Source organism: Trachurus japonicus, chromosome 18 (assembly GCF_045865225.1).
Source record: "Trachurus japonicus isolate A0001 chromosome 18, Traja_1.0".
NCBI lineage: Eukaryota > Metazoa > Chordata > Actinopteri > Carangiformes > Carangidae > Trachurus > Trachurus japonicus.
Window position 1 is genome coordinate 24,284,118 of NC_140924.1, and position 18,773 is coordinate 24,302,890.

The 18,773-nt window shown below is 40.6% G+C and overlaps 1 protein-coding gene across 7 annotated transcripts in view; it reads right to left on the reverse strand.

Moving 5' to 3' along the window:
* nrxn2b (neurexin 2b) overlaps window positions 1–18,773 on the reverse strand; it is a 773,301-nt gene that overhangs the window by 342,311 nt on the left and 412,217 nt on the right. For all 7 annotated transcript variants that reach the window (XM_085760265.1, XM_085760266.1, XM_085760262.1 and 4 more), the window contains 2 exons: window positions 16,786–16,959; window positions 8,860–8,979 (listed from right to left, as the gene is read on the reverse strand). In XM_085760265.1, coding sequence (XP_085616391.1) covers window positions 8,860–8,979; window positions 16,786–16,959 — 294 coding nt within the window. The remainder of the gene's footprint in view (window positions 1–8,859; window positions 8,980–16,785; window positions 16,960–18,773) is intronic.

Sequence of the window (18,773 nt, forward strand, 5' to 3'; positions counted from 1 at the left end):
TAACAGTAGGCTAGCAAAAGCAAGGAGTACAACACTTAGCGAGCCGCAATTGGCCCTTTAGAGCTGTTGTCGGGTCGTTCAGAGTTGTGGCCCTCACATTAATGAAGGACTGAAGAAATAGAGAGCCAGACAAAACATGCACCTACTGATCCAGTATTTATTTTGCTGCTAATATTCTGTTTTCTTATTTCTTACTGCTATAGGGAGAGTGGGGCAATGTGAGACACCGGGTAATGTGAGACACCCCCTATATCTAGAAAACGGAACACATTTATGGTCATCTGACCATTATGTTTTCAAGCCCCTTCCATTTCCCCATGGTTATGAAGGAGAGGACCTCATGATGCTGTGGAAAGCATGTTTTTTTCACAAAAATATGATTTTTGCATGTAAAAGTAAATTTTCTTGCGGTCAACTTAATCAACTGTTGTGCCAAAGCAAATTGATTCAGGTAGAAAAACTTCTATGATACATGATGATGAACTACCAACACATAAAACCATGTGATGATGCTGGCTGAAAATTAGCCTGAATTTCTAAGAGAGGTCGTTTTTTCTAAAATGGGGGTGTTGGGGTAAAGTGAGACAAATGCTGCGGGGTAAAGTGAGACCATGGATGTATTATAATAAATCCAAGAGTGAGACACTGTGAGCACACCACACACAAAGATTTACACTAGAATCTCATCCCCCAAGACAGAAATCGTGCGTGATCAATGATCTGTAGCCACACTGCTTTGTTATGCTAGGTGCTCTCAGTCAGCTCACTTTTTTATTGGTTAATTAACTAAATTTTAGTCATATTCCACTTTGTCGGCTCCCCACACACACAAGAGGACTTTTGATCAAAATGGTCACCATTGTCTGGGCCTACAATCTGACCCCCAGACTATCTAACTGGTTCTATCTGTCATTTGAATGTTAATTAAAACATTTTGTGTTGTATTTGATTTTGGTTTTGAGTCACTTTGCCTTGAGAAAACAAAAGTGCTTAATTGGCCAATCCCCATGATTCTGCTACTAGTCCCACATTAGTTCTGGAAAGTGTGGTTGTCAAGCTAGCTGTCAGGACTCTAACTGTTACAACATGTGTTGTTATGATAGTTTCAGAGTGGAAAAAGTAAGTGGATCAGTTTACCCCATTGATTTTTCTAGTTTGTCTCAGTTTACCCCTGACTTGGGGTAAAGTGAGACACAAGACCACTTTTTTTAAAACAATCATATTTTCACTGTCCTTCGTCCTAAATACATTCTGATAATTTCCATTGCTAGGCAACATCCTGAATTAATGGGAAATGTGTAAATTTTACTGATAAATCATTTTAGCTTGCTTAGAGGGGAGCAAATGTAAAAAGTGTCTCACTTTACCCCACTCTCCCTAACTGCTGCTAGTATTCTAGTATTATTGCTGTAACTGGTGCTAATATTCTGTTTCTTCTTATATTCACGCAGGTAGCTTCCTATTGTTATCTGTTTTTTTATGGTATGTCTGTCTGTCTTTAAATTTGAGGACTACGGATGGAAATTAGCTTTGAGCTAAATCCGGCACATTTACATGACGTCATGTGTGCATCACCAATTATTCATTATTGTGCATTGTCCTCATCAAATAAACAATAAATGAAATGAAATTATTATTATTATTTTTTTTTTTTGATTTACTGTTATGGCTTTTTAGAGCTACAAAGTTATGTCATTGGCCACCTATAAAGGGATTTTCTAGTCTTTTTGACCACTCTGAGCTTTGCAATATTGCAATGCTCAGTCAAAGGCACACACACACTGACTCAGGTCTATCTTGCCACGGAACACTTCAAAATTGCATTGCGAAATTGCATTACGCATACTGCACCGCATCATGCAGCACATGCATCGAGCGTCTCTCCGCCGACTTGAGCTTTTTTTGTGCTGGAAATGACACATTCTCATTTCTTTTCCCAGAAAGAGACGAGACACAGAGATGAGCGACTAGCAGAGGAGGTAGATTGAAATCGGCGGCGCCGCAAACACACTGGTACTTTTGTGCTCAATTAGTATGCCTGACGGCGCCGCACGCTGGCAGCTGGAGTCATTGTACACATGCATGCGTGTGTTGCGCTCGCACACACGGCTAAACAGAGAATCGCACAACCCTTCTCTCTCCCTCTGTGTTCGCTCTCCATCTTGTTCCCTCTTTCTCTCGCACTCATTTAAACAGAAGAGAAGGAGAGAGAGAGCGAGGGAGAAACAAAGCCCTGGTACGGCACGCACTTACACAGCATCTCTGTCTGAGTTGGTTCCAGATGAATACGGCAGAATACCAAGTGGCCCACTTATACGCTACGCAGAGACAAATAGACCAGTCAATCACTGCAGGCTGCTGCTGAATAACAAACGCTCGCTGCTGCTGCTGTGTGTGTTTGTGTGTGTATGTGTGCACAACAGGGTATAACTGCATTTTTTTTGTGTGGTTATGTGTTGTTCCACAAATGCATCTCTGTGCGTGAACATAGTGTGTACAGTATGTTCCACAACCCCCGCATCCAGTTGAATGTGATGCGTTTTTCACCGTTACACCAGCTGTTTCTGCAGCTAATGAGAACAGAAACAGAAGAAAAGGTTGTATAACTTGTATAAAGAAATGTAGCAGCCAAGGTTAAGAACGTAAACTCCGGCTGTGTATAGAGAGGAGGAAGGCCACAGTTTCATTTGCACCTGCTTCGTCCTCCGAGTCGCACTCCGTGCATTAGCCCCGCCCTCTGCTAAACCTGGCGTGTCTCCGGAGTGCAGAGTGCAGAACAAACTGCCCGACAGAAGGGGTCACTGAAGAGGTTCAAACAATACTCTACAGCAAAATAGAGGAACGTCTCAGCCGGGAAGTGGAGCGTCTGAATTACTTCAGATACACAAACATACCCACAGCCCCATTGCTAGTCGGCAGCTCGCGGTGTGCGCTGCCCGCCTTTAATCCGTGAGTGAAATTCAACGGTGTTAACCCCGCGCTATGGTGATCACTTCCAATGTAAACCCAGTGCCAATCAGACTGCCGGGCTTCTTCAGTGGTGTCTGTTCTTATCTGCTGTGTCAGGTGGAGGCTCATGAATAAGCAATGCCAGTATAAAGAAGAATCCTGCAGTCCAGTGGAACTTGGGGATGTGTACTGTAGGTTTGAATCCAGAAGGGGCAGAATGGGAACTCTTTAAAAGTTTCCTGTAACCCTTGTATTTTATTTCTCTTTTTATGATTTTAATTTATTTTTATTAATTAATGTATTTATTTATTGTTTAATATTATTATTATTTTATATTTTTCTATTGCTGTTATTGTTGCTGTGAACTGTATATGAAAGTGATACTAAAAAAAAAAACTTGTTTACTGAACAGGGGATTCTGAAGGTAAGAAAATATACAGCTCAATTCACGTAGCCAGTACTGCAGGATGTATAGAAATATTTTGGAAAAATGTATTTCCCTTCTGTTGTTTCCAACTGCGAATACCACTTTTATAATAGTCATAAGTCATAAGACAATAACAATACTGATAAATAAAACAATAAGAATAGCTGAATATTTGATGGTACACGGGAGGAACATGGAAGTGTGCTTTAAAAATCTCCTGAAGGAAATCGTGAACGTGGCCCCACAAACCCAACAGCCAAGTAACCATGATAATCCTATTTTAGAAGCAGCGTCTCTTGGTGTCACACTTTATTTGGTCCCTGTCCTTCCCTCTGGGGAAATAGTAAAATGGGGTGACTTTTTCTTTTTTTAAAGGGACATTCACAAACATAATATTGAACTTTAAAACTCCATTAAGACAAGCACTAATGGAGATAATGACTCATCTTGGGCTTAAATCATCATTTAAATATATTTTACTTCCACAAAGACTTTTGATAGCTGTGGTCAGGGACTACACCTCCATCATATTTCAGCTGGCAAACATGACTGGCTGATGTCCAACAGCTAATAAAAATCCAATAGAGACAAATGACATGAGTTTATCTGGTATGAAACATCGATGCTGAAAAACGCTGCACAATGGAACCTTTTCAGTGAGTGTATGTGTGTGTGTAATATCTCCTCCATTCAAGCGTGGGTCTGCTTTCATAAATAATAACTGCGGTGTCAATAATTTTGACAACCTTTCCACCCAGAGTGAAACAAATGACTGGGCTTAAACTGAGGAAATTGGACTTACGTTTTTTTTCTATTGAACAATGTTTACCACGTGAATCCACAGCCTCCTGGTGTGGCTGTATTTACCTGTAGTGGCTTCTTTAGAGCATTGTAGCCTTCACACACAAACACGCATACACCCACAGCACACCCACAAGTCCACCTCGCTATTCACGGCCACCAAGGACGACTTCCCACAAACTGCAGTCTGAACACTGTTTGGAGAATAATTGCGCTAATTTTTTATTCCTCAGAGAAAATGAAAAGGTGGTTCAGGTTGGATGGGTCCTCTTTGAAGGGAAAATTAAAATAATTTCCACATCTTCTTTTGTCCGAATGAAAAGGGAAGCACATGAATGTATGTGTGAGAACAAACAGTGCAAAGTGTGTGCGTGGAAGGTTAGATAAAAGGCATGTGTGTGCTTTATATTCTCACCGTATCTTTCAGAGTGTGTCTGCTGAGTGACAGATAGAAGGAGTGTGATGACACGGCAGGCTGGTTTGTCATGATTTCACTTTCTTTTCTTTTTTTTTGAAGCATCAGGAGTCCACAGACTTTATGAAAGAGATGACACCTGTTTATGTGGTGGGATCTGAGCTATAGGGTTTGAATAAAAGGGAATAAAAAGTTTTGTGTTGTATTTCAGATACACAGGAGATAAATCAAGGGCACATGACAGGGAACAGGTGTATGCTGTTTTACTGTGGAGAAGAAGAGGGTGTAACGGTGTCGATAGAGGCGTGAGTGTCAAGAAAATACAAAAGAAATGATGCAACATCTCCAGCACCTGTTTCACAACAAATTACAAACACTCGCTGATGCAATAAGTCCTACCTTGGCTTTCAGAGCGGGGCTCAAGGAAAACTCCCTGAAGGTTGACAGTTTCTGACAAATGTTGATTCGTAAAGAAAAAAAAAAAGAACGGACGAAACGAAACAAACTGAAAAAAAAGCTCAAGGATAGAAGGATGCCTTGTGTGGCGAAGAGGCACGGAAGAAAGAGAAGAAAAGGAGGACGGTGACAAGAAGAAGGAGCCGAGGGAGTGGGCTCTCAAGGTTCAAGTCTTTCGGCGTTTTTCAAGATGGTGTAAAATGAAGCCGGGGAGCGTGAGCCCTGAAAATGTGCAGCTGCTGTGGAGGGAGGAAGAACCTGCAAAAGAAAGCAGCTCCAGCTACATGTACTGTAGGCATGCACACCGGGAAAGAGGCTGACACACATTGGAATGCATTCACACATTCATTAGACAATGATAGTAAATATTTATTTTCCTAGAGGTGCAACTGATTTTCAATCAGTCAAATTTGCACCTAAAGTATGAAGGAGCTCTTCATACGTTAAGCTAAATGTCCAATTACTGAAGGTGTGTGATACTGTGGTGTGGCAGCCCCTCTCCCTTCCCCCCAAACAAGAAAACACAGCAAGTTTCAGGAAGACAAAGAGCAGAGGAGTGAAGTCTAACTAGCAGCCCATTAAAACCTTAATATTAGTACTAGTGTTCAGAAAGAGGAAGGATAGAGAGCTGGTGTCGGTGTTGATACTGTGAGTCTGTCTACAGAGAGTTGGAACTGACAGGTTTTTTTTTTTTTCAGTTATACAGTACATTACATCAGATCAGGCTGCTGGTGCGCTCCTCTCCTCCACTCTACACACTCATACAAAACCAGACACACAATCTTCTACGGTGCACTTCCTGGTGCCACACACTTCTACCTGTCATCTTTGAAACCAGCACAGTAAAAAAAAAAAAAAAAAAACCTGCAAATGCTCCCAATAGACAGAAGAAAAAAAATCCACTGCAGGAATCAGCACCCCTCCACTCTCCTCTCTTCATCTTCATTTTCTCTCCCCCTCTCGAGGAGCGAGGGATCTCTGGGCTTATCTCTGCGAGGGCTGTCATGCCGACAGAGCAATTATTATCGCCCCTCTCCTTGCTTAAGTCTTCCAGGAGCCAAAGGAACACCTTGCTAATCAGCCACTTACTGTCATGCCCGGTCCTATGCTGTCGAAGCTAACACGGCGACGACAGCGGCGCACAACAATGAGAGATAAACTCCCATCACAAATGAAAACACTTGGCGCTTTTTAGAGAAACAGAAAGAAAAAGGTGAGGGTGATACAGCTTAACTCGGCACGCACCGCTTAATAAGCAAACAAAGACTTATGCAAACAAGTCTATTAGCCTGTCACCCTGCCTCTGCCCCTGTTTAAATCAAACCTATGAGGAGTGCTGAATGCTAATTGCACACATGCTCTGTTTCAGCAAGCTGCACGCACACACACAAACTGCAGAGAATACTTTTCTTCACAAAACTCCATGTTAGGAGTTTGGATTTTTTTCCCTTGTCATGAAGTTATTCTTAACCTTTGTCTTGTGTTAGCGTTCTGCTACCATCTATGGTGTTAGGGTCAGTTTAGACCTGTGTCTTAAATCAGCTGTAGAATACAAAACATTTTTTTTTCATCCAATTTGTTTTACTTCTCTTGGTTAAATTGTTAGGCTTCCTCCATTAAAATATAGGTTTTAATATTTTTGGTGTGGGCCTTTTTGTCAGTATACCTCTTGTCTTCAATGGAACCTTCCTCTTATCAGCTTTCTGCCACCATCTCTTGTGTTGGGGTCAGTTTTGACCTGAGTCTTAAAGAGGAATTAAGCAGGATTTTTCCTGTGGCTATGCTACATTTTTACCTTAATTAAAAAGCTCCGGAGTAATTGTGATAGTTAACGACATGACTTGTGACTTGTTAGGAGTGAGAATGGAGGCTATCTGTCTTCCACCTGCTGTCTCTTGCAACATCAGTGTAGTACCTGGCTGCCGCCTCGGTGTTCCAGCTCTTGTCTCTGCTGCACCGCCACACAAATAATTTGCTCCGTAACCCGTAATCTTTTGTTTATGACGAATAAGACTACACAGACATACACGTCGTAACATCGTATATGTTGTGTGACATTATCCACCGCTCCATGTATTGATTTTTCGCCGTCTTAGTTGTAAACAAATGCACATGGCCAGACGGAGGGTTAGCAAAACAGTGGAAAAGTGACCGGACTTGCATAGTTCCTCTTTCAACCCACTGTAAAACACACTAAAAACAATTATTTATCAACCAATTTGTTTCCCATCTCTTGGTTACATTGCTAGGCTTCCTCATCCATGAAAAGGTTGGTTTAGCACTTATGATTACAGTTTTAACTCTCATTAGTGTTCTTATCGTTATAACGAGGTTGAAACCGACCCTAACAACACAATTGTCATAATCTTTACCAGAGCATTTTTGAATTTTGTGAATTTTTCATCTTTTTATTTTGTTTAAATAGAGGTTCCCGACAAAGTCAAAAAGTCTTGGTGCTATAAACAAATTTATGCATTAAAAACCTACGTATAAACGGGTCAGTGGCAACCCTAACACAAGAGTAAAGTAATGTACATTGCAATATAAATGCAAAAAGGAGACACTTGAGCTTCAACACTCAGTACGAGCATTAACCGTAATCATTGCAATAAATGATAATGTCAACCAAGGGAAGAAGCACTTCAAGCCAGTAAAATAAACAACACCCTTGAAATAATAACTCGTCATTTGGTCCTGTGGTGGTACCACCCAGCTGGTGGAACCACGTGACAAGGACACAGGATTTAAATCATCGTTTCTCATAGTGGCGTGCGTTATCAGAGCCCTCGGGCGCCGGGGGGAGTCGGCCCCTGAGGCGACCTCATCTGTCCAATCCGAGGTGTTACTATGAATAACACGACAGTAATAGGAGCGTCGGAGCCAGCGCGGTGCAGCTTGTGGTTTTGATATTTGACGTGTGCAATGATATGTTATCAGGATCTCTAATTAATGGACAAAGGGATCTAAGCGAAGAGGGCCTTTAATGTGCTGCCGTCGAAGCCAGATATTTATGTATGTAAAAATGCAACCGTCTTATCAGCTTCAATGACAAATTAAGGCTGTAAAAGAGAAGCACATCCCATTCCCGCTAATTGAGAGCCCGAAGATTCACACAAATGGTCTCCTAAAGAGCTGTAAATGAGTGTTTCACTGGGAGGAAGCTGGTGGCACCAACGATGTCTACCCAACCAACGTGATTAAGGAGGAATTTTGTTGACTGAAACGATTTTAACTAATTGAGACATGCCATTTGACTGTAAATGGAGGAGTCTTTGTCTCTGTCTTTCCCTCTTCCTTTCAGATTTCTCAACAACCACTCAGCCAACTCAAAGTTTGTGTGTGTGTGTGTGCTGCTGCTTCTGCAGAGACTCAGTGAGACTAAGCTACGACAGGAACGTGCACATTACGCACCGCTTATTCACACATTGTTTCAGCAGTTGGAGCAAGAGTGTTTTACACATCTTTTTTATTCCCTCAACCCTGGTCACTGCATCTCTGAGCATTCAAGATGTTTCAGTTCACATGCCAAGACTTGGAGTGTGAAGTTTTTGCGGGTGATGCTCGCAAGAAAAACCTGCGAGCTGGGTTGTACACAAGCCAAGCAATCAGCCCCCACCGACAGGCGCCATTTGGAACAGGTACACCGCACTCCTCCAAATGTTTTTTGAGATGATACGCCAGTCTCTTACTGCCACTTCAACAAGCAGCAGTGAAGTGGCCTGTGAAGCTTCCCCTCCTACAAACACCATCCACTCCCCCAGCAGCCACACACACTTGAAAGACGGCAGCAAACTGAAGACTCTTCACTTACGGTCATTGCAGAATGAGCCACCATAGGACGTCATGGTGCAGTCGCAGGTGAAGCCCTCCCACTGCTGGAGACACACCCCCTGATGGTAGCAGGACTCCTCCGTACAGGTGGTACTGGGTCCTGAGGGCACAGGCACAGCGGTGGGAACGGTTAAGAGTTTAGTTTTCAATTCAGTCATATAGGACATTCAAGCAGAATAGTGGAATTTCCAGCTGAACCAGATGGAAAACTTTACTGCTGGCTGTCCACCTTCTTGAGCATCGGCATATATCAATAAATTTAAAAAAAAAAAAATCTCTATTTAGCAATATAATAAGTAAGGCACCTCATGTTATTTGCATGTTTTCACTTCACGACCTGTACCAGTGTGTCATGGCACATGCAAAGCAATGTGACTCTATAACCACTGTACAATAATTAACACATAATTGTTAATAAACATAATGAGTTCCGTGTCTGAAGAGGAATGCAGGATTTGTATCTTAACTATGCTACATTTTTACCTTAATTAAACAGCTTTGGAGTAATTGTGATGGTTTGATAAATGGCTGAACTTGTTACAGGGAGAATGGAGGCTCTCTGCCTTCAATGTACAGTACGTGACACTTATTGCCTCTCTTGGCTGCACTTTGCAAGATTGTGGCCAGCTCTCCCAGCTCTGATCTCTGTGCACGGCGATACAAACGGACCTCATAACCTGTAATCTCTTATTCATGACAGATTAAACTATATATACACGTCGTAACATCGCATAACGTCATCTACCGCTCTATTGATTGATTTCTTACAGGTTTCATTGTAAACAAATGCAGTGGAAAAGTGACCGGACTTGCATAGTTCCCCTTTAAAGGGATAGTTCAACATTTTGGCAAATTGGCCCATTGCCATAATCGCTATAGCCATAGCAGTAGGTTCGTTACCTTTATTTGTCGGTGTAAGCTATTTTCAGAACGGCGTAGCGCTGCCACGAGCTGTTCAGAGCTGTGCTACAGAGGCTAATGGGATTTCTTGGTTTCCCTCATCAAACTCATCAAATACACAATCCAACAACTACCTCGAAAACAACTCCATTTCGTAACGTTCCATTATTATCTCATAGTGTGGTGATTGTGCAGGTCACAACTTGTCCATCAGAGTGTTTTGGAGTTGTTGGATTGTGTATTTGATGAGTTTGATGAGGGAAACCAAGAAATCCCACTAGCCTCCGTAGCGTAGCTCTGAGCAGCTCGTGACTCCGCCGCTCTAAAAACATCTTACACCGACAAATAAAGGTAACGAACCTACTGCTATGACTATAGCGATTATGGCAATGGGCCAATTTGCCAACATGTTGAACTATCCATTTAAGAAGCTGTATGCACTTCAAGAGTGAAAGGAGTCAAATCCATCATAGCAGTGTGGTCTGTGTATGACTTTATATCAAACCCTTTAGAAATGTTGTCACTGGCCCCAACTCTACTAACACTGTTCAATCCAACTGAGAATCAACAGCTTCAGCAGCCTTCAGCTCATTGTGGTGAACAGATGTCCTTCAGTATTAAACCTACGAGTTGTTGAACCAAACCAAGGCCAGAGAAGAATAAGAAAGTCTACAAATTTGAAAAAGTAAAATAAAAATGAAGGATTTATATTCTCCATTGAGATGCCAGTGCATGTTCTATGTCAGCACGTGTTCGCCATATGAACCTCATACACTGAAACAGTATCAAGGTTGTTTATCTGTTCATACAGTTTGTATGTCTTTACATGATTAACACATAATTCAAAGTAAATGACTAAATGTAAGAAAATTCTATCTAACATTGATAATAAATATTTATTATCTTTGTTTGAGAATTGTGTGTGAAAAGCATAATATAACACATAAACCTCACATATCTGTATTAAACGACCAAGTGAGTGGAACCAAATGCAGCAGCTCATCCATGAAAGACTGAAAATGATTTGATTAATGTTCCTCAGAAATGTATTTAGATTAAATCTGATGTTAATTCAAGGTTGAAACCTGAAGTAATAGGCGGATTATGGGCACATTTGCATTGGAAATCAGTATCGGTAGTGGTATAGGTGCAATTTACTGTAGCATCTCTACTTTTTTGTGTGTGCGTGGGTGTGTGTGTGTGCATGAAGATGGGTTGTCCTGTTGTTACTGCACCTCCCATGGTCACGGATGGCTGAAGACATTTAAATTGCTAATTAGAAACTCCACCATTGTGATTTCTCAGTGGAACTCCAGCCATTTACTCAGATATGTGCTGTGACAGGCTGCCTTGAAACCTCACATTATACAGAATACTCGTGACATACTATTGGTACGGAAAATAATTCATCTACTGTATTTTATTTGCTATTTTATTATGTATAGTTTGTTCTTTATCTATCTATCTATCTATCTATCTATCTATCTATCTATCTATCTATCTATCTATCTATCTATCTATCTATCTATCTATCTATCTATCTATCTATCTATCTATCTATCTATCTATCTCTTTGCCTTACAGTAGTTGTCTCTGCATTATTTGAAGCAAAAACGACTGGTGGAGAGGAGAGAGGACAAGATCAACATTAGGTTTATTTCTAATTAAACAACTTCAAATGATTGTTTTCAGAATTAGATGGAAGATCAAGTTTTAGGCAAGAGAGCACCTCCAGATTATAGTGGGTGAGGTGGCTGTTGTGTTCGCGGCGGTGGGGGTCCTCCTAAAAAATCTTGATTAAACACGAACGTTTCCAACGAACTACGGTTCAGTGCCAAACTAATTTGTTTCTGCACAGATAAACAGACATCTCACTGTGTTGTTTCCAAATGACCCAATTAAACCCCCACCCTGAATCTGTCAGAAAATAAATAATTAAAAGTGATAAAAACAATAAATGGTACGTGAGACTTTTTACTCGGCTCCAAAATGTCCACTTGGAAGTGAATTATCAGCTCGTTCTGTTAGTCGCTCCTAACCACCTTATTGGCCTATTAATTACCCGCTAATAATGGATTCCCTTGAGGAGCTCATTAAACACATTGTCATAATTAATAACAAGGATATGTAATCGTTTTCTCACTCTTCTCTTCAACTAGACATGGACCAAAACGTTTCTTCTCTGTCGCTGCCTGAGAACCTGCTATTGGGTGCCGTGGGTTTGGTGGAGCATAAAACTCCATCTGCCATGTTTGCTCCAAATGTGCAAGAAATTCCTCAACAATAAAGGCAGTAAGGACAACATCAGTTAAAAAAAAGAAAAAGTGAACAGATACATCTCCCCTCGCTGGCTGCTGTCACCTGTGACTGTAGCCAACAGCTGGGTAACAACTGGAACATCTGCTCACATACTCACAGTGTAGTGTAGCCTGGACGCTCAAATGAAGACTGATTTGAGGGTTTAAAATTTAGGAGGAAAATATTTTTTAACTTCTTTCTCATTGTAAAATGGGTCAAGAATGGTGGTTAGCGCTTTCGCTGCCCAGCGAGAAGGTTTCAGGTTTGATTCCCGGGCCTGGGGGCTTTCTGGGTGGGGTTCTGTCCAGGTTCTCCAGCTTCCTCCACCAGTCCAAAGACATGCACATTAGGTTGATTGACTGCCCTAAATCACCCATGGTGTGTAAATGTGAGTATGTGTATGTAAGTGATGTCATGATTATAGATTTTCTTGGTACGATTATTGTCAGATAAATAATCACGGTGTTATGATTGTCATGTTTATTATGCGTTAATAAATTTCACAACACTATGAATGTGTAAAATCAAACATAATCAAAATAAAATTGCACTACTAATTATATACACAAAATATTGTAAGTGTCTATTTATATACGACCAATCATTAATCCCCCAGGGGATCATTAATTGTCATATCTTCCAAATGTTTTACTTTATTTATTTATTTTTAACACTAACATTTAAATTCCTGCCAATTCAGTGCTACGTTTGGTAAACTGACATAACGTTAACATGATTTAACATGACTTAATATGTTAGTTTGTTTGGAGGGAACAAGTCTGTGGTTCTGACATCATTTTTTTTTTTAAATTGACAATATTAAGTAATTTTTATGATTAATTAATTGTGGCGTTTAACACCGCTAATTGTGAAAATAAATTATCGTGACATCCCTAGTGTCAGTACCCTGTGTCAGCTGGGATTGGCTCCAGCCCCCCTGTGACCCTACATGGATAAATGGTTTATGGATGAACCTAAAAAACGTATTTCCATCCATCTTAGAATTAGTTTTCACTCTGCTGTTGCTCACTCTTCTACTTCTACTGTGCATAATTCTAGGTTGTTATATTCACGTGGTTTGTTGCAATATGTTTTCCCCTCAGTCTCAGCCTCCTCCCCCTCCCCCTCTTGTTCTCTGTAGTTATGATCTGCTGAGTCAGTAGACAGCAACAAGAACAAGCCCAGTGTTCTGGCCTTTGTTTGGCCTGCAGAGTCTGCAGGGACCTGGACCAGCAGCCACCTCTGACCACTCTGTATCCCCGGTCCACCGGCTAACAATGACCTCACAGCCAAGGCAGTCAGGACGTTGGCATTGATCCATGTGCGGGGCAGCAGTGCATTTTGGAAAAGTCATTTTCATTACAGCAAGTCAGAGACTCGGTCCCAATAGTTGTTGTTGGAGATCAATCAACACTAGAAACCCATTAAATACTGTTGTAATTTGGCTGATTTTCTGTTGGCTTCTCTGCTGCACGGCAAATAATAATAATCTGAATTTCATTATAGTAAATACAGATACCTAGTCATAATTATTTTTGATGTATTCCGCCAACATCAACAATATGGATCTGCAACAGCCCCCCAGTCTAGGTCTAATATTATTTGTCAAAAGGGTCCATCCTTCTGTAACCACTCAATTATAACTGCACAGCTCGCTTGCACATCCAATCATTAACTAATATTAGCATCCATTTCAGGAGCCTACTGGAGTCAGAGTGATAACTTAATGCAGGTTTAAACTGTTTCTGTAACAAAGTAATAGTGGTGTATTACTGTAGGCAGGTAATAAGGCTTGGCTGGAGGAGGTGGTAGTGTTAGGGATGGAGGAGAGGGAACAGAAAAAAAAAAAAAATGCTGGATCGGTGCCGCATTGAGTCGGCCAGCGTGACCCTCAGGGAAATCAAGTCCGCGCTCTCTGAGACTCGGCATAGAGACGTGGTGGTGGAGGGGGGGCGTGGAGGTAAAAGGTGGGGGGGTGGGGGGTGTGTGGACGGGGAATAGAGGGAGGCTATAACCAAAATCTGCTGGTATACTCAGGATTAACTCAACACAGGAGCTGTGCAGCCCAGTGGTGTGAAACGAGCACGGTAGACAAAATGGGATTTAAAAAAAAAAAATCAAATGAGGGCGGGTGTCGCTGAGATTAGCCACTGACAATAACATTAGGGGAGGGAGACACCTCCTTCAGGTAGGTTTTATGGGGCCATAAAGAGAATGTAGAGAGGACAAGGTTTTAGATTGTAAAGACTTCCCAGAGCTGTGAGACTTTGGGGCGGGGCTGCTGAAATACAACCACAGGATAATACACTGACTTACTGTAGTGGTGTCTGTGCACGGAGCAGCCGGTGTGTAATCAGGGGAACCCATCCAATTTATGGGTGTAAATAAAAACAACTTTAAAAGGTAGAGTGGCTATTTAACACTAGAACCGCCAAGACGGTCTCACAGACCGTTTGTGTTTTTCTTATGTAAATTAGGTTTGTTTACATTAAACCTACAGGTCTTCCAGTCCGTGACTTTTCCTAAATATATGTGTTTAATGGTTTCTGAAGCTTACAACTTATTAAAATGAAACACACTTGATTTCTGAGCAATTATACCTCGGACCGCCAGCAGCAGTCCCACAGACCGCTGCATATAAACGGCAGTTATAGATCGCTGTGTCCGGCTGTGATCACACAGCAATTATTACAATGTTTCCATTTTGTAGTTATTGTGCTTCTTTTTTTCACTTATTGTTTTCCTATGTGGCTATATTTATTTTTAATAAAACTACGTAATATCCAGGGAGAACAACTGTAAAACACTGGAGTTGATAACAAACTGACCTAGAAAAAATAAAAATCCAGTGAACAGCGACATCGACTCTTGACATGAGAGCAGCACACGTGTCCAGATGCGTCACTTTCAGCTGTAGGCAGAAGTGTGTGCTGTAGGTGCAACAAGCGGTGCTGGAACATCACTCAGTCTAACCCCCCAACCACATCCAATCAAGACCCCAACACAACATAATATGAAGAAGGACTAACACTACTAAAAATTAAATCTTATTTTTTCCACTTACAGAACTGTTTGCGACTGGAAACAATGTAATTACACGTGACGGTCTGGGAGACCGCTGTGGCGTTTTAAGGGGGATTAGAATGTTGGCGGTTCTAGTGTTAACCCATACAGAGAAATAATATGTGTTCCTATATCAAGAATAATGTTGACACATGTCACAAGCATGGCAATATATTATAATTATTATATAGAGAGATATATAAATGGAAATATATTGATTTATAACAAATATGGAAGTTTATCACATAGGAAATGATAACGGTAAAACTGGTATATATCAGTCTACCTTTATGATTGATTTGTATATGGTACAAACATTTTGTAGACCTATGTCAACAAGAAATAGTTGATTTATGCGTGGAAGTTTATGGTTTTTATTTAATCCGTAATATTTAAACATGTCTGTCTTCTCATTCAGGTAAAGTGTTTTCAGAGTTCTGGAACCCTCCGAATACGAACATAGTTATGTTGACTTTAGACTTTAGGAAGCAGACACATGCATGTATAGTATTTGTATGGGATTGACATCATATTAAAGCAGAAGTAAGCGATCCGGTCGTTTTGGCTAATGCTGCGTTCCAGGCAGGCTTTTGAAACCGTAAATTACAGCTTCAAGTCACAACTTACGATTTTGTAGCGTTCCAGGCAACCCACTCGTGTTTCTCCGACCTGTTTTACCGGTGAAAGTGCACTATAACTGCCACTCGTAACTTCCGACCCGTGAACTCGTACCAGATCGAACTGGTACAACTTCACAGGTCGGAAAAACACGAGTTTCCTTGAACGCACCATAACAGTCCTCGTCCCTACGTCACCACATTCACGGCGTCCCTTGGCTGCACACACAGCCCTGCATGCCGTTCTCTCTCCTCATTGGATAAAAACTGTAGGATACGATAAATGTTTTCTCCTCGGCTCAGAGCAGAGCAGAGGGACTGGGAGACCCGTGTTTCGGTCCAAACACTCTATGTAAGTGATTGCTGTCGGAAGATATAACTATTTAAGACTTATATTAACACAAATATATCACTTACTTCTGCTTTAAATATTTCCAATTTATAATACGTATATAAGTTTTACATGCATGTTCATAGATAGATTTTTACTTTATGTATATTAAATTTGCATTTAGGAAAGCACAGAACAAAGGTGGCATGGTGGAAATGTGTACTGTTTGTACTTTGTTGCAAGCACTTGCAGAACTTAGAAAATTGTATTTTTTGCCTTTTTAAGGAACAATTAGCACAGCACATTATCATTACCAGAAATAAACAAGTTTTTTTTTTTTTTTATCTCTCTCTTTAAATGACAGACTGAAATAAGATTGTCAAAAATAAACAAATAAATAAAAAGACTGATGGCACTCCTGCGTAGGTTTCCTCATAATTATCTGTCAAACTGAGCCATCCTTGATGAGAAGTCATTGTAAACTTGGCATTGTCAGTGACAGGGAAGGAAAAAAAATGCCAATAATAAAAACAGCACTACACTGCATGATAACATAATCATTCCAAATCAATTCTATTTAATTTCCCCTGTTGCTTCACAGAAGAGCAGAGTAAATAGGCAAATATAAGAATATATTAATATCAGCTATTCAAAAACATACAAATGCACAAAATGTTGCGAGAACATGTGAACTCACCATCGCAGCCTCGTTCCACGTGACCCACCCTGTGGAGGGCATCTGCGATCAGGTCGGGGAGTCTCCCATTCAGATCCACGGAGGCCAGGCAGCCCTGGTACCCGTCCCGGGACGCGATCAGCTTGGGCAGATTGCTGTACATGTTCTTCGTCACGCCACCGATGTACAGCTCCCCTGCAGAGCACACACACACACACACACACACACAGAAACCAGTTACGTTTATGATTTCAGCATACATAACATTATTAGTCAGATAATGAAGATGTGTGGTCAAGTGGGCACAAAAAAGTTACCACACTCTGCTCTATGCTGTAGTTCAGATTTTTCAGATTTTATATTATTTTTTTAAATGGGAACAGTACATATTGATGAACACTATCGTGTAAATATGTGGGATTGTAGCCAAGTGGCTATTTTCCATCCCCAGTCCCATTGGCAGGTTGATGTTAAACATAAAAACAATGATGATAAAAGCACAAGAGGCAGGACTACGACAATAGAACAATGCATCGTGATAACACCTTAGGATCTTATACAAACATATATGACATAAACAACATACGTATATTAATTGGCCAAAAAGGTAATAAGGGGACCAAGAGATTACAGAACAGTTATAAAGTGTTACAGTGCAGATTATAGTGCTATGTGTATTCAATTATTCTGATTGCACAATGCCCCAATAAAGTGCAGGATTGACTTAAATTGCACTATGCCCATGGCACATGATTGCACATGCAGATGTGTGTCTAATATTGCACTAAATTTATATACATAAATGTATTATGTACACCCTATACTTTATAATAAATATCCGTTATAACTAGTTAATAGATCATTAGTAAACTGTTAATTGATGAGTTATTACTGACCTGTTAAGTGTTTGTTAACAGTTTGTTAAGGATTTATAACGATGCCTTATAGATAGTTAATGGACCATTAATAAACTGTTAGTAAATCAGTTATAAATGACTTGTTAAATAACAGTTAACAATTTGTTAAGGATTTATAACTGTGCCTTATAGATATCCAATAGATAACTTACAAGCTGTTAGTTAATGAGTTATAAATGACTTGTTAACTGTATGTTAATGATTTACAACTACACCTTATAAATTAGTAATAGACCACGAACAAGCTATTAGTGAATTACTTATGACTTGTTAAGTATCAGTTAATATTTTATGTATGTTATTGGGACGTCCTTCTAAAGTTGCAACTATTCCTCATGTATTAACTGTTAGTAAATGAGGAATAGTTGCAACTTTAGAATAACGTCCCAGTTATATACATAAGCTAATAACTAATATATTAACTCACACTTTACAGATCAGTTGTTAATAGTTTGTTAACCATCTACTAATACCAGTGAAACTTTGTAGAACAGCAAATGGGTGGAACAAGGTTGAGGTACAGAAATTTGATGTGATATTTGAAATATCAAATTTTTGTACCTCAACCTTGTTCCACCCATAGGCTTTTCTGTGTACTGTATTTTACCAAAGAAACACCACAGATGAAATGTTGAACATTGTGTTTAATGTACACAAAATGTTCACAAAGGGCCGCTCTCCTCACCAGGAGGGGCAGTGTTGGCGAGTAGCTGAATTAAAACAAACGAAGAAGACTGCTACTGGATTATCTCGAGAAATTATTTTAATTCCCACTGTTAATGCGTCACTTTATTAAGTTTTAATGTTTTTTCATGCGATAAAGTAACTGTTTAGATCCCCAATATGCGGTTAGTTTATCCAAATGACGCAGGCTGTTTGGGAGTTTGCTCCGCCGTTCGCGGAGCAGTGAAGCTCCACCTGTGGAGCAGCTAACTAGGCTACCACCGGACGAGCGGACTATCACAGAGGCTACAGCCGGGCTGTGGTGTTCGGTCAGCTAAGCCGCGGCGTCTTCTCGGGGGAGAAAACAAGCACTTCAGTAAACCGGTTGCTGCCTCTGGATGAGCAGATCACCACAGAGGAAGCAGCCGG